The sequence below is a fragment of the Poecilia reticulata genome, linkage group LG7 (genome assembly GCF_000633615.1).
Source record: "Poecilia reticulata strain Guanapo linkage group LG7, Guppy_female_1.0+MT, whole genome shotgun sequence".
Classification (NCBI taxonomy): Eukaryota; Metazoa; Chordata; class Actinopteri; order Cyprinodontiformes; family Poeciliidae; genus Poecilia; species Poecilia reticulata.
Window position 1 is genome coordinate 2,561,390 of NC_024337.1, and position 27,386 is coordinate 2,588,775.

A 27,386-nucleotide genomic window follows, 5' to 3' on the forward strand; every position below is an offset into this window, starting at 1 on the left:
AGATGAAATGGAAAAGTAACACACTTGGGCATGATGCAGCGGAACACTATGACTAGTATTGATCTATAGGTAAATTACTCAGAACACGAAAGAATCAAAAGCAGTAAATATTACTCAAAGACATGACAGGAATAATTGATTTAAAAATCCCCTTCATTTGTTTGTTTTCTATTGCTGTGTGTGTGTTTTAATACTACATACCTACCAAGATAGGAACCAGTGTGAATGCAGCTTTAAAAAATGCACTGCTGGTCACATACACTCACCGTGAGCTTTATAGACATATTTAACTTCAGTTGGTAAAAACTTATTTGATGACTAGTGAGATGAATGAAGGTTGAATCATAAAACTAACCTTTTAAAATTCATCAGATGAACAGGAGTATGATCAGACACCTCATTGAAAAGATTGCACCATTCATCAGAGTTGCTAGACAACATGTAGAAGGTCAGAAGAAACAGTCTTCATAATGAAAGCAGGTCCAAGTCCAAGGTCTTTGCTTCAATCAGATCTGTTGCATTTTATGTAACATTTCAAATAATCCAGAACTTGTTAACTATTGCCTCATCAAAGCAGTATTTGCCAGATTTAGTTACCTCTGATTAGGAATCCTTACTTTCCTCTGCAGAGGAACAAAGCCATCATCCTTCTCTTCATTATAGAAGCTAAATAGATTAAATTTCTAATTCACTTAAGATGGAATGCATAAATGAGTTTTTAATTGAAAGCCGTGCAAACAAAGCCAAGCATTGATTATTTTTACCTTTTGAGCCTTAACAGGAGACATTATTTAAGCCAGTTCAAAGTGCTGACATCAGACTGATGACAGGTGTGAGAAAAGGTGCAACTACTCACTTCCTGTTCACTGTCGGACAAAATATAAGGTTTTACTAGCTTATATGTTTGAATATCTTGTTGACTTTTTGACCAAAAAATTATTTAATTTTGAAGGTATGAACGGGGAATTCAACCTGGTACTAAAAAGATGTATTATTTTGAAGAAAGTGCATGTTGCTAATTTTATACAGCATCAGGTTAATCACAAACCCTTTTACCAAGAGAAGCCAAGCAGTGTTTTTTAAAAGTATGTCACTAAATATTGTTGAAATTCTACCTGCTAATAATCATAAAACCCACTGGAGTCCTTGGGCTGTAACCACTGAAGTTATACCAGGTGAAGGAGATCCAATTTAACTCAACAGAAACATTTGCAGCAGTAAGAGTGGATATACTTTTAGCTAACAGAAACTCCGTTGTTGTTAGTATTAGCACTGTAAACATGAGATAAAATTAAAAAAAAAAAACAGTTAAAACTCATCTCCATTTGTCGATTCCTTTTAACTGCAAGTCAACATTATCCTTACAGTAAAGCTGGCTGCAACGGGAAGTTAGAAAAGTAGCAGCTTAGAAACCCCATGAGTTCTTGCTTCAGAAAGAAATGTTAACGTACATAAAGCAAATATTTTCTGTTTGTAATTCCTTGGTAGAACATTAAAAATATCTGTTGTCAATGTCTGAGAAAAATGTTGTGTGTGTCTGAATCTGTAACGCATTCAGCCCGAAGGCTCACAAGACTGATTATTTTCCTTATGGTGACATTATGAAAAGCTTTATTTTTTTGTTCACACCATGTTTTTGAAAGCTGAGAAAAGTTCAAGTAGCAAATGTACCAAAAAACAAAACAAAAATATTAATTTCTGAACTTTTTCAGGGACGCGATAATGACTGCAGAGAAGGCATCTTAATTTAGTATTCTGTAATGGAAAAGGTTAAGTACGCTCATGCAGCGTGAAAATGTCAACGTGTTCATGTGTGTAGCAGACAGATTACAGGTCACTGATCTCCTGTAGTCAAATTAATTAAACCTTTCAGGACTGTTGGAGTATCCACTGAAAACTGCAGCATGTAAATAAATCATCACAGCAACCAGCTTCCAACAATTTCTTTATGCTTTATATAAACTTTACATAACCACTATAAAATTCTTATATTCGGAGGGAAAAGCCAATATGAGTTTGAGTGCATTCATTAAAAGTAAGGTAACTAGCACTTACACAGCTATGTGTTGCATGAGATTGGGCACATTCATTGCACCAATTGGATAATGAGCAACACTGGTGTTTAATTTACATTGAGCAGTGTGTTAATGGAAATCTGACACTCTCACAGGGAGGGAAAGAAAAAGAGAAAGGGAGAGCAAGAGAGATGGAATGTAAAGAGTAAAAGTTGGACCAAAATGGTAGCCGTATGTAGGTAGGTAGGTAGGTAAGGTACCTTACATAAAATATACCTCTAAATTAGCTTAACATGAAATAATTGTACCTTAATGTTAATACATACCGTTAAATAACAACATACCTTGATCCAGGTCAAACTCCTCCGTAGTGCTGACAAAGTGAGGTCGGGAGTAGAAATTATGAGGCCCCGGCTGCTGGAGCCCACCCAGGCTGAACAGGCTTCGCTCGTTGGTAGCACAGCATGAGAACGCCCTGCGGCTCGGGATGCAGGGGAACCGAGTCCAGCTCTTCATCTCCAGGTCGAAAGCCTCCAGTGCCGTTACTGGCATTTTTCCCTGACGACCACCTGGAGGAGGAGGAGGAGGAGGAGGAGGAGGAGGAGGAGGAGAAGGAGGAAGACTTATAAAAGCATATTTTCTTTTAATATCAGACATAATGTCATCCTACACTAATGTAAAAAAGTATTCCCTCTTTCACACATTTCCTTCTGATTTTTTCCTTTTCTGTTTGCTTATACGTTTCAGATCATCAAGCAAATTCAAGATCAATATGAAGATAATCTGGCAAAATACTAAATGTGGTTTCCAAATGATGATATTTCAGTATTAGGAGGGAAAACGTATCCAACCCAGCCATGCCTGACCAATCATCCTCAAATCTCGTGCCTGCTTGTGAAATCCAATAGACGTCAGCTGTTTGTGATAATTGGCAATCAGTTTTTTGTGTCACTAGCTGTGTTTCCATTATAAATATGCAAAAAAGCGTTGTTGATATTCCACTACTGTTAAAAAAAACACAATTTTGCAATTGCAAGTGTTTTCATTAAATAAAACACGCAATTAAAATCACATGTGAAAAAGTCATCAGAACGCATGTCGCTCCATCATCCTCCAACCACTTTCTGTCATCTTCATTGTTTTCGGCAGCAGTAACATCCGACTGTTGATCTTGAGATTCATGTGATGCGAAAAAGTGTTTTTATTGCAGTTTTGCAATATACATCTGTTTCGATACAGCCAAATCGTGATTTTTTTATTTTCCAAAATTGGCGTTTCCATTCAGCGTGTTTCCATATAGTCAGTGGAAACGCAGGTATTGATTTACTGGGGTTCTAAAGCCTCGTGTATAGCGCATACCCACTTTTTGAGCCGCTGGATTAGAGTAAAAAAAAGTGTCATCAAATTGTGGTGTACCTCATTTAAAACTGAATGAACTTCCAAGAAGGCTGACATTTATTTGAGTAAAAGTACAAAGAACAACTAGACAACTTCTGCCACTGTTTGAATTTCACTCTTTAACTTCTTCCACTGTTACAAAGTTTCAGTGGCATTTATATCAAAATCTACCAAGTGTGCAGAACAGCTTTGAGACCACATTTCATTTTGGGCTGAAGAGCAAAGCGCAGCAGCAGGATGCTCCCCTAGCAGTAAATAACTAGGGTTAGTTATTTACCTTCATAAATCATAACATAACCTTGGAAAACTCTGCTACAAAGAGAAAGAAGTATGTTTGTTAATCGGGCATTGAGTGAACAGGGTGGATTTTGTGAAACAGAGAGGGGAGGAAAAGCACTGAGGAAATGTGCTGGAAGGTAAAAAACACACAAGATGCAGTTGCTAGGGGCTACGAGATAAGAGAAAGATCAATGGACGCTAAGAGAGAGCAAATCACAGCAAAAAAGGAGGCAAATGAGGGAATGACAAAGAGAAATTGCAGAGAGAAGTGGCTGAAAGAGGAGAATGTGGAGGAGTGGAAGAAGAAAGTGGAAGAGGGTCAGCTGGAGTGGGCAGGATAACATGGAGATCGATACTGATAGTGAGACAAAGAGTCGAACTGAGTGGGAAGCATTAGCGTGAGAGAAAGGAAAGAGATTCAGAGAAAAAGGATCGGTTGAATGCGGCAGAATACTGTGGATGTGAGCGCTGTGTGAATCAGCAGGTTCTTCGGACGTTAGATCAATATTCTACATCGAGACTTTTGAACTGCTGCCAAAAGTATCCATACCTCTCTGACTTTTTCATGTTTTGTTTGTGCATTTTGGGAGATTTTATGTGAAAGGTAGAAATTTTGGCGCAACAACACAATGGACCTATAATTATTTATACGTTTTACAACATCCAAAAATTGAACAAAGTGCTTCATAGATTTTTGCGACGTCAAAAGAACAAAGTATTGTTTGTACCTTGACCCTGGTTGCTCAGCTGTGTGAACCTACTGAGTCGCTCACAGTGCATTTCTCAGTTGATTATAGTGTTCACTTTGTCTTCTGTCAGCTTTTGGTCTTTTGACCTCAATGCCACACCGTGTTCATGAAAGGAGAGAATTTCTGAGAGATAAAATGTGTTACGGCCATTTATGGCATTAAAAGCCTTCATGCCGTTGACCTTTGCCACATGTTTTCCCTGTTTCTCACAACCCACTTTCCTGTCTGACTGTCAAATAAAGGCCACAGCACCTGACAAAACCTTTAAAAAACAGACATTAAGATATTCAACATAATTCWRAAAATAAACTGGAAGCCAGTAAATGCTCCCACATATCGGGGTGTGTTGTGTGTATTCTATGAGCCACGCAAACTCTGCATGCACACTTCACAGACACTTAAAATTTCATAGTTGAGTGAACCAGTTGCTTACAGTTCTCATGACAAATTCCTTTTAATTCCCCACAGTCTGACTAAATGCTAGTAAGTTTCTTCTCGTTTCTTCTCCATCAGGGTGGACCTGGGTGACCGGCAGCACAGAGCGTGGCAGTCACCCCGTGTGCCTTTTGACAGCCGGGTGTTGCATGCATTACAGGTCAGTGTACCGTGTTTCCTGCTTTTTTCAGGTTGCAACAACTAAGAAGAGGAAAAGACAATGTAAACAAATGAAACACAATGATAAGATTCCAGTCAGCTTCAGATTCCATCAGTTTATATTTGAACAAAACAAAGTTTGTGYAAAGATTCTGCAACTTAAATTACCAGTTTTAGGCTAGCTTAGCTGACTGGCTTTTTCTTAAATAAATAGATAAAATATAATTTTGTGAAATATTAAGCTGAGTAAAATAGATTTTTGGGCATATTCAATACATTTAAAATTCCTAAGACTAGGACTTGTGATTAGAATTTATTCTTTTTTTTTCCAGCTCCTCTAATGGAAACCGCTGAAATTCAAAAGCTTCTTCTAAAATTAGACTGAATATTTTTGTATTTTCATTAGCTTAATTTATTTACACCTCATGTCATGCACGGATAAGATCATAGACAGCACTGTACAGTATTTACACTCAGGAAGTTGATCCTTGAATCTGACCATCATCCCTGACCTGAAGAGCCAATCATAGAAATTGAGAGCATATTTTCTCGGTTCTCCCACAGTGAAGCCTGATGTTTAAAGAGGCAGTATTATGTAAAAATCTACTTTTTTCAGCTTTACATCAGGTTGTGATGTTATTCCCTCATCACAAACATACCTGGAGTGTTACTTTGGTTCTTTCAGGTATTTTTGAGTAACCATTCAGCTGTGTAAAACGCCTGGGTGGACCTAGATCCGCCTTTAAGGCTGCAGTTTCCAAGCTACAGTTTCCACTTCACAGAACAGTTGTTCCCTGCAACTCAGCTCAGAAATTAGCTAACACCTGGTGGAACTGTTCATCTGCTGATCTCATTGTCTGGGATACTTCTCAGTGCAACACTTGTAAAAACGTTGTTAAAGGATTAACAAAGGAGTCAAGTTATGATAACTTCCTGAAGGCGGAGTTTCAGAAAGGCCCAATTTCAAGGCTTTAAATTACAAGTAAAAATTATTTTAAGACATATTTCATATCATATCTATTACAACTGCAGGAAACACAGTTACTTGATTGTGCTATAAAATGACACCATGTGCCTAGCAAACACATAATACTGCCCTTTTAAGTCAAGTTACAGAAAAGTGGTGAAATTTAAACCGGTTCAGACACCCACTGATCCTGAAACGGCCCCCAGGAGCAGCAGGTGAAGAAACAGCGTGAGTGCACCGGATAGGAACAACATTTCACAATCACAATGCTTAGCTGTGGAGGGGACGGCGAGCTGAAGTAAGATAATAATGGAGACATAATAATCGGGATTTGCGGTTATGAAATCAGCGGCATAAATATCCCCCTAGATTTGTAGATAAACAGATTAGATCATCTGTATACCAGGCTTGTGTGAGCCATGACTCCGAGGATGCAGTTTAAACCAACCATCCTTCTCTGCCTCGTGCGCTGGCCGGGCATCATTAACTCCACTGTTACTAAGATGGATTAGCTTCCTGAGCTCATCTCTCTACATTGTTTTTATGGAGCGTTTTCAAAAAGAATCCCATCTTTTAACCGGCGCGGCGAAGCAAGACGCAGCGCACAAACCGAAACCCAGCACAGGCCACTTCATTTGGTGGCTCGTAAATCCTGCAGCGTTGCTGTCAGGAGTAAAGATGAGTAAAGCCTCGGACAACTTTGACAGGCGGGTAAAAAGGTTTTGTCTTTGTAGTGTCGCAGTGTGTGGGGTTTCTATTTAAAGCCTGGAAGAGGGCAAAGAAACAAGAGTCAAGGACAAAAGATTTGGCAGCTCAGATTCTGAGTCAGTTTAAAGAAATGCTTTATCTTTAAGAAAAAGAGATGTTCACATGTGTAAGTTAAGCCTAAGTCTCTAATGACTAAAATTAAGTCTGAAATTGAACACATGTCTTCTTGTCTCCTTATTACACAGCACGGCTACAGGATAGGAGTTCTAATCCTTCTCCTTCAAGGTACATTACCTGCTAAACTTTCAAAATGTTTGACTTTAAGAAACTTCAGCTCAACATGTCAGTCAGTTTTTGCACATTTAAAACTGCAGCATATAACTTTTACAAAAATGTTTTTTACATATTTGTTGTTCAGACAGATGATCTGTGACAAAAATTAATCTCCTCCGTTTTCTCCCTGTGGTCCTACTGCCATCTGCTCGGCCAAAATCAGCCAATCAGAGCCAGGAGGAGGGCCTTAGCGCTGTCAACCTGTACATGTCAGTGAGTACATGACATTGACATGTCACAGATGACTGCTCAATGTGTGATTTTAATTGTGTTTCTCCAACATTAGAGGAGTATTGACAACGTTTAGCTCAGCTCACACTTGTAATGGAAGCTCATTTATTGTTTATTTTCATCAGGCCATGTTCTGTTCTTATACTCATTGTTGCTCAAAAGGTCTCGTCTTACCAGGTCATTCCTTTGTATAAAGTTTCTTAGCTTATGTGCATGTTCTGCTTTTTGTGTATTTGGATTTGGCTCTTAGTTTTGTGTCCTTCTTTTCCCCCTGATTTGTTCTCGCCTTGAGTCGTAGTTCAGCCCTCAAGTATTTATTAATGCTCACATTAAGCAGTTCATCCCTCAGTTCCCCAGTTTGCTCTCTTCGCCAGATTTTTTGTCGTCCCAGTGTCATCCTCATGACTCTACCTACGCTCCATGTTACATTTTTGGCTTGGCTTTGGTGAAGTGTCTTGCCCAAGAACAAGAGGCATGTGGAGCGGGGATCGAACCAGCAATCTGCCCATTGTTTCTACTTTTGTTTTCATAAAAGTGTTCAGCTTAACCTTCTCGTGTATCTGCATTTGGATCATTTAAAACCAACTAAAAATTACAATGACATAAAATATAATGCTTGCTGTTCCTGAACTCCTGAAATACTAGCCAAGACCTTGCAAGATTCATCAGCATCCAGTCGGTTTGTATTGTCCGTGTTGGGTCTTCGTTCGGTGACAACAGGGTACAAAAGTGAAATTGTGCTTCTAATGGAAAGTTCAAGCCAATATATAGGGATAGTTAAGAATTTACCCAGTGTGAAGGAGCAAGTACAGTCTTCTTGAAGTAAAAAAAAAAAGTTTAGATGGAAACTCAATGTCAATCACTTAACAGATACAGCCTGTTTATCCTTATCTGCAGAGCAGCCCTTAGCAGAAGCTACTAGAGGCTACTGTACAAAGATTTTGAGTGTTTCTTCAACCTGAGAAACACATTTTTCTCTTTCTATCAGTGAGTTTCACAGCTCGGAAAGTGCCAGACAGATAAAGACAAAACTGAGAGGTTTGTGGTGCAGCAACAGCCACACATCCCCTGATCTCAGCTCCGTGCCAATATCTGAATGAAAACAAAAACAGATGATAAAACGGATCCGTTTGCCAAACCTAGATGTACCACCAACATTTGTGAAAGACTGGGCCTCTCTCAAGAACTCAGTTCCAGAAATCAAAATTAGACTTTAAATTACAAATGTGTGCAAAAGTTTCTTCATACACACAGCTACACATTGTCAAAGAATGCAAGTGGCAACAAATGAATGTGTTGCTGCTGTACACAAACTGAGGTGATGTAAAAAAAATAATAAAATGTTTCTATATCAGTTTTGCAAAATACATCAATTTGGATATGACTGCTTGGAGAGTTTAAGAGAATCACCATGACAGAAGCCAGTGAATGCAGAGAGAGTGAACGCTGTAGCGTTATCTTACCCATCACGTAAATTCTGTTTCCTATTACGAAGGGCGTGGCTCCGTAGCGTGGCGTAGGCATGGAGGTGGTGGCCTGCCACTGATCCTTCTCTGCTTCGTAGACTTTAACAAAAGCCTGAGGCGTTGTGTCTGCTCCCATTCCGCCCAGGGCAAACACCTTCCCATCTGCAGAGAGACGCCCAGCAGAGACATTGTGATTATTAAAAAGTTCATAAGACCATAACACACGTTACGTGGTTGTTGAAACCATCCGTTCATTTTTCATCAGCTGTTAACTGTGAGCCAGCAGTCCCTTCAGTTTTTAATGGAAATTCACACAAAAACAACAGAAATTAAAATTTTTCACACTAATGAAAATTTTCTTCAGTAATGGTCCAAAACTCATTCTTTAAATGATGTAAACTCTCACCTGCAGGTGGCAGTAAAGCCTCAGCTTTACTTGATGTATAACTATAATCTGTGATCTATAAGGCGAGTAACAAAAAGTTATATTTACCGCTGTGCATTTTTATCTTACTTTGTAATAATTTACTTTTGAAAGGGATTTAAAGCTGTATGAAACATTTATAAAAGTAGTTGTTGTTTTTTGCGTATTTGTTGAAGCTGTCACTGTTATGACAGCATGGCATGACATATCTGTGGAAAAGAATTGAGCTCCTCTACCTTCTCCCAGTACTCTGCTATGATACAGCTTCAGTAACTCTCTGGCCCTGAATTTTGCACTAAGCTTCAGATTATTTATTTAGGTCTTTTGGAGGAGGGTGTCAGTATTTGAGAGTTTTTTCGCCGTGGCTGACCACGTCATTGTGTCTGTGTGGAGAGGAGAGATGCAGAACCAAGCCCAGCCTCAACCTGTAACTGTGGGTATGGGAGCTGCAGTGGCCAAAGCAAGTATATTATTTCCTTCTCACAGATATCAGTTAATTCTGTGCCTTTCCACGTCTTACTGTGATTTCTGCTTCGTTTATGAAAAAGAAAAATGTGCAATTCTGTACAAGTTTTTGTCACTGTAGGCTCTAGGGACGATATTCCACAGTGACATCTCCTGACACAATCAGTCAATCACTGCTGAGTCCTAGAGATTCCTTTTCACCACTTCCAATACTGATACCGATATCTGAGGTTTAGTATCAGCAGATACGATACGGTATTTACATATACAATATTTTAAAACACAGACATAAATGTACTGAATTACAAATTAATTTGGTAACCAGTACAGTACACTTATATACACCAACAACATCCCAAGCTTGGTCAAACATGTACAAACACCAACTTTAATTTGTTCAGTCAGCCAATGTAAGAAAGAAACTGAAACTGACAAAAACAATAGGTTGACTACCTTGGTCAAATATATTTTTAAAAAACTGTAACAAACCTTCTTTCAAATGGTTCAGAAAGTGCAACTAGGGATTCTGAATATTAGGAATGCACTGATATGAACATTTGGACCAATATTGATGTCCAATATTAATGTTGTTGTTATGGCCAAAAAACAATATCCACCTATACTATATGTATTTCACTTCTGTTTCAACATCTTTGGAGGCGAAAGGGGAAATGACCAGAACAGACAGCAACAAGATAAATATAAATATCGGTTGTTTATATCGAGCCAGTATTATTTATCAGACTGAAACAGATATGTTAGAAAAATTACTTATATTGTCATTTTCATCTTACATTGGCGGATACCTTTGTTAGTGCTGATATGTTGTGCATTCTTACTAAATATAAAAAGCACGACATTGCTCATAGCACAAAGAATAGAATTAGATTGGTGCATCTAAATGCTAATCCACAAAATTTGCTTTTGCTGCTCCTCTTTAAATTTCTATCCGACTGTAAACTTAGAAAGCAATCATAAAGAAAATGGATAAAAATGTTGCCCACATCTCCAAAGAGCCAAAGAATCTGATGCATTACTGTGCCCTTTAGTCCTGTCAATACAGCTCAAGAAGCAACATCCGCTCTCATCTCTTTGTCATCCACACAATCTGCATTATTTATTCCATGAGTCTGAGAAACGACCCGTGGAAAAGGTTTTCACAAGGACATCTACGAACATCTTCAGCTACCGCAGTGCCATTAGAATACAGGAAGGAGGTGGGGGAGAAACTGCTGAGGTAGCCAACATGATGCTACTGCTGAAACACTGCAGGGCCAGGAAAAAAAGAGAAGAGAAGAGAGAGAGAGGAGATAGGAGGAGGAAACAAGAGTGTAAAGGAAAAGACCTGAACTGATGAAATTATTGCATTAATAAACCATTAACCCTCTGAAAGTTGTAACAAGACAAATGTGGTAAAGAGCAAGAGTGAGAAAAGAAAGACAAGTGAATCAGAGGGACTCTTAGTCACTCAGGCAGATGATGGATATTCTGAGCTGTGACTTAAACTGTGAAGAACAAAGCAATAATAAATCTGTCTCTCAGGATGCAGCAATCTGCACGTACTTCTGCTCTCAGGACTGGGTAAATCCAATTTTACTGCTGCACATAAACCAAATGGTGCAGAAAGAACACTAGCATGAAGCATGGCATAATACATGTATTTGGTGAGGAGCTGCAAGGAAGAGCAATCACATGACTGCAGAGTTTTTAAGGACTACCACTGAGTCAAAGAGAAATCTTACAAACGCTAAACTCTTACACCACTCCATTTTCACTTACATTTCACCTTAAACCCTAGGTTKTGATTTATTTGAACTTAACTTAGGGTCAAAACAACCAAAACAAGTTTAGTGCTAGCAGGAGAAAAGACCTGTGGTCTTTTACCAAAGACAAAAGAGAAATTCTACAACTACTTAAATCTGACACCAATTCTTTTCTGTTTACATTTTATGAAGAAGGAAGTTGCCCTGAGTGTCTTCTTCTGAGGTTTTCATGTTTCCGACAGTGCTTCTTGATGCAGCGCCCCCACAGGCGAGGGGGGGAACAGGTTTTTCTAAGGCTTTGGTTAGTTTGACAAAGCACAGTGAGCTAGTTGGGTGCCTCGCCCCGTTTTTTCTCCTCCAGGGCAGCCCCTGCACGCCTGTTAGTGCAGCACAAAGAGGAAGCCCAGCTATTAAGCATACTTGCAACAAATTTTGCCAACTCTAAGCTTATCAGCTCAGTAGAACATGCAAAACAGTTCGACACGAACACCAGCTTCTATCGGGAAGTTTACTGTGCGACACCGAGTAAACCGTTGTAAAAGTACCTTTGCACAGACATGCCCAGCGGACTCCCTCTATAAGAACGCTTCAAGTGCCTGCAGAGTGAAATATGTGGAAAAAAAGGAATGGGTCACCAACACCAGCAGTCAGGATTTGCCCCAAAGGCTAGAATCCAGCATGTAGGAGAAAATGATAGAACTTATTAGGAAGAAATTCATGTAAAAATCTAAATATGGTAAAGTCACAAAAGAAATACTTCTGTCAGCAAAAACCTGTGGTCATGACTGCACAGATACCTGAGCAGCTGTCACAAGACGAGATCAGAAGGTAACAAAATGAGCTGAAAGTGAGTGTGATGGATTGCAGAGACTCAGGAGTCAACATCAAAGATCAAAAATGCTCTTTCAAAAAGTTCGACTCAGGAACCCAGCTGGGGATGACACAGGACAAACAACCAGACACACACTCACGCCCAGGGCAATTCAGAGTATTCAGTTCACCAAGCAGTGATATTTGGACTGTGTGAGGAAACCGGAGTACCCAGAGAGAACATGCAAACGTCATGCAGAAAGACCTCAGGCTGGGTTTGAACCTTCTTGCTGTTAGGCAACAGCACTCCACTGCCAACTGTGCCTCTGAGTAGCTCCCATCTAAATGGAAATCAGATGCACCTGAGCTCAATTCCAAATGTCATAAAATATTAAAATATATCCAAAACTATATATTTTTTTTATTATGAGGTATTTTTTAAAGAAAACGTCATATAAATGTACTGTTCTCTGATAGCAAACATGTTATTGTGAGAGTAGGAAAAAACTCATGGACAATGTTCTCTAAGTAAAATAAGCTTTATTTTTCATGTCCGTCGTCACCCCGGGAGACTCCATGGCAACAACAGGATGATATACACATGGCACATCAACGCACGCTAAATAAAATCCATCCCAACTCAGCGCCTGACCTTAAATCTCTTTCTAGAGAGAAGTAATTAAAAATGGCCTTCAAGGTCAGAACAGAGGAAAAGGTTCCATAAAACAAAACTGCAAACAAGCAAATTACCTCAGAAGGATTTGAGGTCTGAATATTATTTCAAACTGTGTGACTGCGATGTGTGATCACTCTGCTGGTTTTATTCACATTTTCCAAAACAAACTCGTCGTCAGTGTCTGGCCCCGGTCAGACCCTGCTGCTCATCCCTTATTATTTTCACTTTTCTCTGTATCTATACTTTTACTCCTCTTTCATCACTCCCCATTGCTTTTTTTCGCTCATTTCATCCTCTTCTCTTTCTTTACTGAATATTTTATTCTTTTATCCATGTTGTGCTTATCTCACTCTTCAGTACAGGCCATCCATTTTCCCTCCTCTGAATGTAGAATTTTACCCTGAGTGTTGGAAATGTAAAGCAGTTTCAGGAAATCACAAACAACACTTGAAGACATTTGTATGGCTAGCATCACTGTGGATTATAGATTCAAAACAAAAAAACTTTTCCTGGTGTTATTGTAATATGTATTTGTGTTTTTCTGCTTCTGTTCTAAAAGTTATCTACATTTTGTTACATTAACATATTGAACAAACCACAATGTATTTTACCAGGATTTTATCTGATAGATTGACGAAAAGTGGCACTTTATTGTGGTGTAGAAGAGAAATTAAACGTGATTTTTTTTTTTAGGTTATAAACAAATCTGAGTAGTGTGGCATACCTTTGTATTCAACCCTGTCAAACTGATACCCCTAAAATAAAATCCAGAGCAAAATCTCAGTGAGAGAGCATTAGTGAACAAACAACAACAACAAAAGCTAAAATTACTCCAGATGTCTCAGTTTCCATTTAACATTTTGTTAAAAATATTTAGTTGCATACTTCTCAGTAATTAGTGGAGAAAATGTTAATGTTATTACAGCGATCAAACTCATCTTAGGAACCAGAAAATGGCATAAAAAAATGCCTATTTATTTTCTGACCAAGCTGAGGGGGAAATCCAAATCGGGTAATAATAAAGCTAGAGAGAGAATCAATTTATTCAATAATTACCATAATTCAGTTACATTTAGTGTATAATATATGCACATATATATTCTGGACCTTTGCCTGATAGAGGAATATGACACAATTCAATTATTTAAATCAACTAAAATATGTGTGCACAGCTGAAACCCGAAAATTACACACACCGAGTAAACAGACAACTCAAAGTTAAATCAGATGAAACATTTCTCGTTTTAGCCTCGTTAGCAAATAAAAATAACTTTCTTAATTCTAAGTGCCAGAAAACTTAATGAGAAATTTTCTGAGAGAACTTTTGTAACTTTCCTTGAAATCAAAAGTTTCCATACATTTGGTCAATATCAAGAATAACTGTCTTTTAAACTGATGACTTGAGTTCAAACCTTTTGGGCTTTTGGTGTTTGAAAATATCTGGTTCCAACTTCAGGTGGAACAATATTTATGTAAATGGATAAATAGAAATCCTCCTAAAACAGAAAAGAGTTATGACATTCATCTCTTAATCCATCCAGGGCTGGATTTAGAGGAATAAGGGCCCCTGGGCTGGAGCAAGTGTTGGTGACCACTCCACCCACAAAAAAGAAAAAAAAAAATCATTTTCTCATGCAACTTACAGGATATTGATAAGGAGGCCTACAAATTACCAGGTACAAATTATTGGATGGTTGATTAAAAGCATGTAGCAGATGACTCCATGTTGGTCCCAAAATGATGAGCTGGAACTTCATAATTTTAATATTTGAGTGTTGTTTAAATTAACAAAAATATAACAATATTTAATAAACACCATTAATTAAACACGAAGGGAAAAACATAAAATAAAAAGTTACTTCCCCATAAGTCCTTTCTGCCATCTAAACCCACTTGTCCTTGCAAGATATGACATAAAACATCTAAAACTAACACAGAGAAAATGACATTTATATTCCATTTTATCCAATATCACTTCATATAGGATGGAGCAACTTTTTCATTCAACATCAGGTGAGGGAGCAGAACAGCTTGTCTACAACGAGATGCTATTATGAGCTTATTGGTCAAGAACACACTCACAGACCGCTCAATAGCAAAGGTACAGTTTATATGGCAGCAATTACAGTTCCCCCTTTAAGTGAAGGTAAATCAATACTTCTTTCAAAAAGGAAACTCAACCCAAGGACCAAAGGATCAAACCGTTTTTATTAGGTTGAAAGATCTCAAGTCGTTTTGGTGAAGAGAAATATAAATAACTGCCATACACAGAAAACAGGCCTAGCATTTTACATTCATAGGTAAAAGTAGCTTCCTTTTCATGTTATGAAGACACACACCTGTCAACAGATGGAGAGTCTGTTTTATCTACATCTACAGAGCAGGGATACATCATACAAATAAATGCTGTCTCAGTTTAGAGGTTTCGGTTTACCAGATGCTTAGCACTGAACTTTGATGACAAATGCAAATGTAATACAGAAACATTTGTCATTTTTATTGTTTTTGTACCCTCACCTTCCTGCCAGTAAAATGTTCTTTATGTAAAGCACCTTGAACCGCCTTGCTGCTGAAATGTGCTATTCAAATAAACTTAATTGATAAGCTCTTTAGAACTAAAAAGACTGGATCCAAACAACATCTTATTTAAATTCAACTCTGCCATGTGTAAAAAGTATGCTAAAAATTAGCTTATTTTGACATACAATGCCGATAAACTATTAAGGAAAGGTAAGAAAGAAGGAACAAAAGTAGGATCATAAGTAGGAACAAAAGTATGAATGAATAAGTAAGAGAGACAGGAAGAGAGAGAGAAATGACCTTGTTTCCATACTTGTTCATTTCCTGCTAGATTTTCCAGACTGCACCAGCAGCATCTTAAACTGTAGAGCTGCTGTGTGAAAATGGATCCTGAGTGGAGTCAGCAGACAAAGTGTTTCCATATTCTACCATTGTCCAGAAATAGAGCTGTTGTTAATGAGAAGAGACCTGAACAGAGGGCAACGCTCTGCACAGTCTTCCACAAACACCAAGTTGTAATTCGGTCGAACTCTGAACTAATCAACCAACAGGAAGCTGTTAGTTTCTATTCACCACTGACGCTGCTCTCCTTTCATTAAACGCCTCCTACCTCTGCTGTTTCTGTTCCCGCTGCCTGACATTCAAACATCCTGGAACGATTGATCCGTGAGACGGATCTGCCCTGGAGCGGCTCCAGGGCCACCGGGCCAGACGCTCCACATCATAATTACAGCATCTCCCCGCTGCTCCCTGGCTCATTAACTGCTTTTACGTCTGTTGTTGTGTTGGTACCGCAATTTACACTTTAGGCTGTGATTTAGAAAAATCTAACGTTCAGGTAATTAAGGTTTTGATTTGAAGCCCAGTACAGCAGCCAATCCCCCAGTTCAGAGCAAGCAGAGCTCACACTGGGTTTGACTGGAAACCATAGAGCCAGCACTAGGAAGCTGAGTTTATTACTGTCTGCATAAACACAGACAGTGAAGTTTTCTAATTAGTTAGTTCCCAAACAGAATCATCTGTGCTGTTAAGTTCATTTGTCAGGGAAAGTTTTGCTGCTCGGTACATTTATGAGACAATCGTTTGGCCGACAGCAGCTCTGATCTGCTGCTGGGTTTCCAAGCGTACAGCGTCCTTTAAAACTCCTAACTCATAATGGAACTTTATCACGTTTTCAGACAAATGTGCTGTCTGTGTATCTAATTATATTTTATTCACAATAAACAGGAGTAAAACAGTGGAGACTTTTTTTAATAACTTTAATGTGTTGATTTGAATTATTTATGTAAATTTTCACGTGTTGAAAATTTTAACGTGAAAAAAAAAACTTTTTAAAATGTTTTTTTTTTTCTTACAAAGGTTTTGACTGGAGCCTTCATGTTTTCTGTTGTGATCAAGCTGAGCTTCAGTTGTTTTGCAAAGAAGAGAGAGCAAAAATTTCAGTTTCAATCTTTTTTCTTTCACAAGGGTAAGGATCATTTTGAAAGGTTCTGCATGGACTAGAAATGCACCAATCCGATATCAATATCTGTATCGGTCCTGATAGGTGGTCGACCTGTTTTTGTCAATTTCAGTTTCTTTATTATAACATTGGTTATTATTCTCATAATTTCGCTGACTGAACAAATTAAAGTTGTGTTCTTTTTGCATGGTTGACCAAACTTGTGAAGTTTTTTGATGTATCAAAAAAATATGTATCTCAGTCCGTATGTGTTTTTGTTTAAAAAGTCAATTCAGCTGATTTTCTGTACTGGATCAGTATCAGTCGATACAAAACCTCAGATATGGGAACATGAAGTGGATGGTTGCATCCCAAGCTCTCTGGTACTGTTCAGGTCGTCGTTTTCCTGGAGGAACTCGTCCTGGGATGGTTGAATTTTGCCATCATGGTCCCTTAATTTTGAACAAACCAATAAATTACAGCTTTTATTTAAGTTCCATTACTGAATAACAAACACGTGACTATGTTATAGTCATGTGTTCTTTATGTCTCTATGTTGAACCTCTCACATCGACAGCTCTTCTTTAGCAGACCCCTGCTGTAAAGGTTGAATTAGAGCGAACAGCAGGAAGTTGGCCAAGTCCAGGCAAGGCAGCCATGATTCATCTCTTAAACATAAAACTCTAAAAGCGCTCTAATGGAAAACATCCATTTTTATACAAACCGTTTTGATTTAAAACAACGACGACAACAACGCACCAGAATGCTGTAAACATCCAACCAATAAGAGATTCTCTAGACAAGGAGAAAAGGAGGTTTACTCAAAAAAAAAAAAAAAAAGTCCAATGTATTCTTGAACTTTTCTGCAAAGACCTGCAGAACGTGTTTGGATAAATAAACCAATCAGGAGACTTCTGAACGCTTCAAAGTGGCCTGACAGAATGGTTAACATCAGAAAATGCTGCTCTATGCTATAAAACCTGACACGATTTTCTGCGGAGTCGGTGAAAAAAAGCGAATAGYTGCAACTGGACGGAAATAACGGACGCTTTAAATTCACAAAACGGAACCCGCCATTAGTTTCAGCTGACAAGTGATAAAGTCTGTCTTTTTTTTGAAGAAAATAAAAGTGCATATTGATATCTGGGGAGTTTTCCCCTCAGCACACAAACCCATCCAGAACATTCAATTTCCTCATGCGTGTCCTGACCTTCCCCACTGTGCAGTGGCATTTACTTCACCCCATCTACTGCATCTGAATTCCCTTCACGCTGCGCACCACAAAACTCTCAGTAAAGACAGAAAAAGACTGAACGCCCTTTGCTGGTTTAAAAACCCATTGAGCAAAGTTTTGGAAGGGAAAAAAAGTGAAATAATGAAGCTTTTTCACTAATAAAAGATGCCATTAAATTGCTCCTTTGTGCAAACTATTGGGCATCTGAATAGCACTAATGGAGCAGCTAAAACGGAGATTGTAGCAAAAGAASAAAAAAGAACAAAAAAAAGGGGTTAGTGTTCAGTCAGCCTTCCCTGACTAAATAAGCATCTTAATTGGGCCAGACTTAACCAGTTCWGGGCTGTTTTTGCAGAAGAACATTTATAGTGTGTTCCTTTAGGGTCAAACACTTTTAGGTTTTTCTCCCAAATTCAAGTTGAGGGGTTTTCTAGGGACACCTAGAGGCCAAAAACAAAATGAAACCAAAAACTCAAACACAAATGAATACATACAGTAGTACCTCTAATGAGTTGTAGGCAAGTTCTAGAAGCAGCCAGTCCATGCACCGATCCACTTTTTTCATTTCCAATACCAATGCCAATATCAGAGTTCAGTATCGGCTGATACCAATCGGATACAGAAAACTAGTGCAGAATTGACTTAAAACGTATCTTTTTTTTTTTTTTAAACACAGAAATAAATGTACTGAATTATTAATTTATTTGATAGCTTTGCACCAGAAAGCCATGCGTTTTAGTCCTCTTTCTGCTTTTGGAGCGTTCTCCGGTCCGCTTGGCGTTCACATGTTGAACCGTGTCAGAGTTCACTTCAACCCAACTGACACTGAGGTTTTTAGGTGGATCAGCGTTTGTTTTTTTTGGTCAGATTCATATTCACACCTTTCCAAATGAACCAGTTTGATTAGAGCRGACTAGACAGGCCTGGTGTGAATGCACAACTTACACAGCTTTTCAGGCCAGAGCTCCGTTATAAACACGCAGAGATAATAATACAAATTCTATATTGAAAACAATATGCCCAATTCATAAGATCTATTCACTCTAAGTCTATGCTTTATGCTCTGAGCAATGTCATGCTTTACTATGTTTTTTTTTATATTAGGTTTACTAATCGCACTTTCTGAACCATTTGAAAGAAGGTTTGCTGACGTTTATTTTTCATGTTTGACCATGGCAGAAAGCCTATAGTTTTTGTCAGTTTCAGTTTCTAAACATTTTAATTTTACATTGGCTGTTATACTCCTAATTGCACTACATGAAAAAATTACAGTTGTGTTGTTTGCATATGTTTGACCAAGCTTGTGAAGCCTGTTTAAAAAAAAGACAATTCAGCTGTTTTTCTCTATTGGATCGTATTAGTCGATACTAAACCTCGAATATTGTTACTGAAAGTGAAAAAAGTGAATCAGTGCATCCCTAGTTAAGTGCAAATGATCTAAAATATTAATTTGTGAGGATTAAGCCCCTCTTCCTTCATGGGCCTTGGCAGAGAGTCTTTGACCGTGTGGTGGTTCTTCAGACTGATTCCTAGCAGACATATGCAGAGTGTCTTCAGAAATCTCAGTCAAATCAATCACTTGATCCCTTCTGGGTGTAAAGTCCAAGACAGCAGATGGTCGTCTTCTTCTTCCTGCTTAACTCGGAGTGCAGGAGAGRCAGAGGCCCGGTGGTGGGGAGCAAGGTAGGGAAAAACAAAAGACTGCAGCATAAMAAAATGTACAAACTGGAAAGATGAAACTTTAGTCACTCTTCTGTAGAAAAAAAAACATATTCAAAACTACAATATTATCAGGACAATCTACAGGAACGTGTTGCATTGTGTGAGGTTATCAGTATTTTTACCACTCGCTCTGAGAACCAGAACAGAGAGGAGACTTTGAACTGACGGCTGCATGATTATTGGCCTTAGAGATGCATCACTGAAGACTTTGGTCTCTAAAAACACAATAAACACAGCTGGAAAAGGAGAAAGCAAGAAAAATAAAACAGAGCAGCATCCTGCTGTGAAACACCAGATAATAAGGACTGAACGGGATTCACTGACTGGAGTGGCTCCTGTGCCATCGGTGCAGTAGCTCTCATCCTGAAGACTGCTGCTACAAGCATGTTGTAGGGAAATYGTCTTAGTTCATTATTTCCCCACACACAGTTTTAAAGTTTTCATCATGTTTAGCTGTTATTTTAAATATCAGCCTGTGTGTCAGCTGAACAGACTGAAAACATGATGAATGCTGACTGAAAACCTCGTAATAGTGAGCTAAACTCACTATTCTGTTTGCACTGCTCACAYGGTATGAATTAATTTRGAATTCAATTTGTTATAAATGCTATTTTTTATAATCGATGTTATTTCTAATACATTAAAACAKACCTCTGAGTTCAAGTTAKAACCATGTACTTTAATATTTTTAGTTAGTTGGAATTTGGTGATTACAATGCAAAGTAAAACGATGAATGGTTTTCAGAAAAAAATTTGAAAACAACAATTCTGCAAAGATTCCTGCTGCAAATCACAGCAGAGGTGGTATCATGCTGAGGGAAGGCTTATAGTCAGCAGGTAAATGGAGGCCAGTCAGAAATGATAGTAGATGGRTAGAGCTAAAAACATTTAGATAATGGCAGACAACTTAGAAGAAGTTGTAAAAAACTAAAAACAGAGTCAGAGGGTCACCTTCACCCTGAACATACAACCTTAATTACATTGAAAAGGTTTAGACTAAAGAAAATCCAAAGACCAGTCATCATTCAATTAGAGAATCTGAGGAAAGAATTGATCATTGGTCTTTACAAGTTCAGTTACACATGACAGAGATCCACAGCACAGATGGTTAAACTCTTTGTGGTTTGCAGTTGTTGCTCCACCAGAGCTCTTACAGCATCACCTGTTCATAAAAAGCTGTGAGTCCTCCTAGTGTCTTAGCTCTCCTGTAAAATTTCCCAAAACACAGCACATGTAGCCGCTCCCCAGTATAAAGGGTTCGTCTCTCCAACGCCTGAATAAGATGCCACGTCTCCTGGCGCCATGAGGATAATTTCATGTAACTGTTTACACTGACGCCGCCATGATTATCCACGCATAATTTTAATTTCATTTCTCACGTAATGGAAAAAACCCCACAACTGCAAAATAGTTTTTCTGGACATCAATAGAACACAGACAAAGATTTGTTCACATTTGAAATGGAAACTCAGTCACTGACATCATGTATTTCCGTTCAAATCCCTTCTTCTGTCCTAAATTCCTCGAAGTCTTTTACCTTCCAAYCGAACGCCTGTGAATGTAACGGCTTCTCTCAGCGCAGCCTCTCTCCACCTCTACTGGCTCTGGTTACTTCATCTATCTGCAGGACGCACTAATCAGATCTTCTCCGGAGCTGCTGTTGAAATGACGATAATGAATGCCCGTGTTTGTTTCGGGCTGTTTTAACTTGCACAGACAAGAGCATAATTGATTCCACCGCTGGAAAGAGGACACGTATTGTCTACAGGAGACAATTCTGCTGTCATGCTGTWATTTTATGCATTATACATATTGTCAGTTGAAAAAGGTTTTTATCTCTCTGATGTTTTTGTCTTCTAAATGATAAAAAAAGTTTTTGCTCAGGGATAATTGCTGTGCTCAAACATAACGTCAGAACTGGTTCTTGTAGTTAATACCAGATCTATCTATGCAGGTGCATGACTGAGGTAAAGCTGCRCTCAGCATTAAATGGGATCCTCAGCTGAAGAGGATGTGAAGCAGCAGCTGGAGGGCCGTGTGTGTGAGAGAATCCGTCTGTGTGAGCACACACGTATGAGGCCCAGGGAAAGGCGTGGGCGCCCCATGTCACATGAAAACAGGAGAGTGTTTTAGTCACGACGATGATGAGGATGATGATCAGACACAGAGACAAGGCAGCTCTGACGTTCCACAGGCCGCCATTGTTTGTCAAACACAAGGTAGCCGACATTAACCTAAAGTGACAGCTCGGTGACGCACAGCTCAGGCTTCTGCAGTGACACACACTATCTCTCTCACACACACACACACACACACACACACACACACACACACACACACACACACACACACACACACACGCATACTGTCCAGACTGCATTTATCTTTCCCGTTTCGTACAGAGAAGCGCCCGTTCCCCATTTCTCTCATCTGGCTGCTTGTGCAGGAATGACAGGTCTGATTGTGTTGTGCTTCCTGAGCCGAGGTGGGCTGATGACAGGGCAGTGACACGGCGAGCCTTGGCGTTCGCTTGGTTCAAACGCGGTGACAAAGCGACATCATTACCCATCATTCCACGGGTGTCAAGGCTGGTACAAACAGGCTGCGACAGCATGTCTGCTTTGACTGCACAACAAACAGCTCCTAAGTGTGCGTGCGTGCGTGCGTGCGTGCGTGCGTGCGTGCGTTTTCGTGTGTGGGGGTACGGGAAGCTGCTATTGAGGTGCTTCTCCACTGCTGCCCTCACTTTACAAGAACTAGTAGAACGTTCAATTGTCAATTGGTGGTTGTTGGGAGGTGATCCTAATAATGGGAACAAGACTTTTACAGTAATTATGGGTGGGTGATACAAACTTAAGGGTTTATGTGGTATTATTGTGATAATAAAATTGATGACAACTATTTATCTTTTTTTTCCTGTATGGGTGTGAATGAATGACACAGCAATAATAGCCCCGCAAACACAAATACAGTTCTTGAATAACCTACACATTTGAAATGCGCTTCTTTAGAACACATAAAAGAGTGTGATTTGTATCAGTAAACTGCACAAATCAAATGCATTTAATCATATTTTCAAATTGCTTGATGCTCACAATGAACAAACAGTGAAGAAAAAGCTAAACTAACAATCCCAACAATACAGACAATTTTGAGGGGTTTTAAACATCACTAATTGGAATTTATTATGACAATGAATAGAAAATTGTTAACGTGATCAGAAATTTACATCAATAAATGATAAACGATATGATAAATATTCAGCCCTGGCGACAGGGTCCCCGCCAACACATGGCACGTGATAGCTAGGGCAGCAGCAAAAGTCGAACATTTGCACGTGTGGGAACGTCGTCTACATGAACCAGCTTGAAATTTCACATGTATGAATTTCACCGGTCGCTTGGATGAAGAACTGAAAGTGATTGTCGCCTCATTGCAACAAGTTCCATAGAGACTGGATGAAGACTAAGCTATGTTGCCTCCAGTGTATCCATCTTTTCTACACTTTTTGGTGTGCCTAATTGATTAGTGCCTAATTGATTACAGTATTTTATATTGGATTCTGAGTCTGTAGGTTAATGGTCTACTTTACTATATTATTTTGTAATATTTAGTTTTTATTAAAGTTTATGACTTTCGAAATCATTGACAATAACCTTTCTCCAATTATGCTGCGCTAAGCAAAGAAAATGAACATGAATATTAATCTAATTTATTCACAGGGAGGATGACATTAGACCCCCCACCAGCCAAGAGTCACTACTATACAGTGTGGCATCTGTGATGATTCACATTTAATCCAATATTAATGAGTCTTTCAGAGTCGCATCTAGTCTGAACGGTTGTGTAACACGTTTCTGCTGCTTCAAGAAAAATAAAATGATGCCTACTTAGAGCAAGGTCATAACATTTCATGACATCATTAGATCAGACATGATGCAGAAAGAAGCTGTTGTTCTGGAAACAGACAGGAGTATTAGCATAATGGCTATGGCTCTGGGTGGACTGGTCGTCCTTCAACTAGAAGGTTGGCGCATTAGAGACAAAAACAAGTGCAGCATATTCATTTTACAGACCCAGTATGTTGAATGACAAGCAAATATGTTTGGATAAGGATAAATTAAAAAGCTGTTAGCAAAGTGCTTTGCAGAATTAAGGAAATAAATTGCTGCAATGCCTTTGAACTTTTTCATGCTTTGTCTCTAMACAGCCCCAAACTTCTATGTTTCCTATTAGTAATTTAACTAGGCCCAGGATTTTAGCATGTTAATCTCAATGGATTAATTATGCATATTTTAATGCGTCAAACATTTTAGCGCAATGAATTGGAATATTTTTTACATAAATAAAAATCCATCAAAATAGAGATGGACGACAAAAGTCTCTTCTCTTTGCACCAATACTAAAAACAGTAAATATCCTTGTTGTTGAGCTCATGATTCTGTAACTTCTATAATCAAGGAGGAAAAAGGGTTTTCAAATTGATAATGTTGCTTTTTTGTCAATATGTAGTTATTGGTTACATTGTGAATAATTAATTACAGACTTTAACTTGATTTAAATGTTTTAATGGAGTTCAATCACTAATTTTAATTTTGCCTTACACTGCAAAGTAASGCAGTGAAGCGAAAGTTAARGAACATTTCAGCAGACTTTTATGTTTATATATTTAGCTCTAATAAGTCAATACGTTTGACTACTTTTAGTTGCAGTTACAGCTGCAAGTTGKTTAGGGTATGTCTCTCTACTAGTTATGTACCTGTAGAGACAAGATTTTTACCCATACTGCCTTTAAAAATAGCTCTGACTAGTTGTGATTCCATTGACCAACAGTTGTCCAGTTAGCAAATTCTCCCACCTGAGCTTGAGTTTTTACATCTCCTCCAAGGTCGTCATTGTCATTGTAACGTYCTTCGACTAGGCACAAACATGTGCAAGTGCACAAATTGGTTTMATTTCATGTTTTCATCTGATAGGATAGGATATTTGCAGTAATTTTCACAAAGTATATACAAAAACTTGCAATCTGAAAACAAAAGAACCAGCTCTACTCTTGGTAACTCTAGTGCAGTATTGTTATTCCACTGTGCCTGACATGTTGCCTGCTCTGTAATGTGTAATCTCTGGTAAGATCTGCAGTAATGCACGTTTTGATGCCATTGTTGGCCAATGAGGATTTCTGAACCACTCGATTTGAATTTTTTAAATCTGCTCTAATGCTGTCTGCTCTAATCATGCAAAGCAACCCAGATTAGAGTCGATGGAAAGACAAAATCTACCCGATTTAGATGGTGATGGAAATAAAATAATTTTAAAACAATTTAAAAGTTAGCTATTCATTTATCACTGCTTAAATCTACAGGTTTAGTTAAAGTAACATCATCCACATGCTACATACACTGGCAAAGAGTTCAAATGTCTCCCTGTGAGAGTTCAGAGTCACAGTCCTGTTCTCTTCCCTCCAATTTGCATTAATTAGGCTGGACCTTTATGCAAATTCAGAGCTGTCAAAATGAGGTGTCGCTTTAAACTTCCCATGCTGATACCAGTGTGTAGGAGGAGGACCTAATGAGAGTAATGGAAATGGCCTTCCTCTCTACGGACTTGGCTAAAATGTTCTTTGAAAATTGTCTAAGGTTAAGGAAGATCTCAGAAAGTTAACCTGAGAGGCAAAGCCACGTGAAATACTGAGCAGGGAGAATTTAGACTGGAGGAAATTATGTTGCTATGCCGATATTAATATGCAAAAAAAAATTGTCCATAAAATTAAAATTAATTTGATGTAAGCAAGTAACTTTGTCTGGTGAAGCAAGTATTGGTTATTATCATGATCCCCGGATAATAAGGTGAGAGTTTTAAGCTTAGCTCSCTGGTGCTTCTCATCACAGCTAAACTAAAAGGCTGTTTCAGTTTGTTATTGGATCTGGGCCGAGCGAGTTCATTCTGAASACAAACGCTTCAAACCACAGTTTGAAATCCTTAATCCATTACTGGAAGCATAAAATTGAGCATCATCATCATCAACTTAGAACTGTAAAACTAAATAACTTTTACTGTAATTCTATAACAGTAGAATTGCAACRATCACATTAACATTGGAAAAGATTTGCAGTAAAACTAAAACTCACAGAAATGTAATAGAATTACAGCAACACTGTGAATTACTTTAATTTGCAGTAAAATTGCAATAGAACTACAGTACAACCAATAAAAGAAAGACTGTTACAGAATTACAGAACTGAAAAAAAAGTCAATAAAATTGTAGGTACAGTAAAACTTTAATAATCACAAAACTTATATCTCATATCTGTTTTTTCAGTGTGGTTTCTACACATTATATATAAGCACAATATGGATTTTACTTTTTAAAATTAGTTTTAAAATATTTTTCCTTTTACTATGCATCTGCATGGGATTTAGCTCTTTTTAAATAATTTTAATAACAATTATCCTTTTTATTCCCATGTGTTCTTTTTACACGTCTGTCAGCAAAAGCCAACTGCTGTCTTAAGAGCTGCTGTTCTTGGCCTTGTAAAGTATCAGAACTTTAATTCAAAGCCCTCTTTAAGTGTATATATATATATATATATATATATATATATATATTACACTCACAATACTAGCAAAATCTATACCTTATTTACAGTAAATACTCTTTGAAAGTCATAAGAAATATATAAATATAGCAAAAATATAAACATGTTTCAAGGGAAACCAGAAATTAAGAAAATCTGCAAAAATTGAATTTGTTTACTATTGATTACTATTTTGTAGTTATTCTCTTTGTCCTTTTTTGTCTTTTTCTGTTTCCTGTCTGAACACTGCTTGTTTAAATGCTTTTGAGATCAAGTAAAAAATCCAGTTTAAAAATGTGTGAATGTGAACGTTCTGCAGGCAGAATTTCCTGCACAGGTTTATCATGTCTGCATCCTTTGACAGCACACCCACGCTATTAAACCAAATTACAACATAACCTTCACTGGACAATTTAATCAACCAATTAAATTTCTGATTTGTAGCCAACGGGGTTTTTTGCACAGCTGCGTGGCGTTTGTGCTGACCTGCGCTGATCCTGAAAACAGCTACAGATGGACGTGAAATTGCCACGTTAATGTCCGTGCCCTTTTGTAAGAAAGGTGTGAAGTAAAAAGATGGTTGTTGCTAGTCAACCCAACAACTGGAGATCTTTAAGTGAACTACGCCTGAATATGTGGGTCTTTAATCACAGTGGTGGAAAGTAACGAAGTACAAGTACTTCGTTACTGTACTTAAGYACAGTTKTCGTGTATCTGTACTTTACTTAAGTAGATTTAATAATGGGGACTTTCTACTTTTACTCCACTACATTTTACAGTAAGTATCTGTACTTTCTACTTCACTACATTTCTACAAAACTGTCGCTTTACTCGTTACATCCAAGTCTCGTTGCTCTTTTCTTCCGTTAAAATGTGAAGTTCAGGGATTTAAGGTGGCGCCGTAAAATCCAAGCAATAACGTGACTTAGTGTCTGTTGTCACCCATAGCCTCCACCTTTACTCGCACGCAGAGCTCCAGACATGCGCAGTGGTTTCCTCTGAGCGGGAGGAGATGT

The 27,386-nt window shown here is 38.3% G+C and overlaps 1 protein-coding gene across 1 annotated transcript in view; it reads right to left on the reverse strand.

Moving 5' to 3' along the window:
* klhdc8b (kelch domain containing 8B) overlaps positions 1-27,386 on the reverse strand; it is a 115,958-nt gene that overhangs the window by 33,715 nt on the left and 54,857 nt on the right. The window contains exons 2-3 of the mRNA XM_008412791.2: positions 8,738-8,902; positions 2,360-2,584 (exon numbers count right to left, since the gene is read on the reverse strand). Of these exons, the coding sequence (XP_008411013.1) occupies positions 2,360-2,584; positions 8,738-8,902 (390 nt within the window). The remainder of the gene's footprint in view (positions 1-2,359; positions 2,585-8,737; positions 8,903-27,386) is intronic.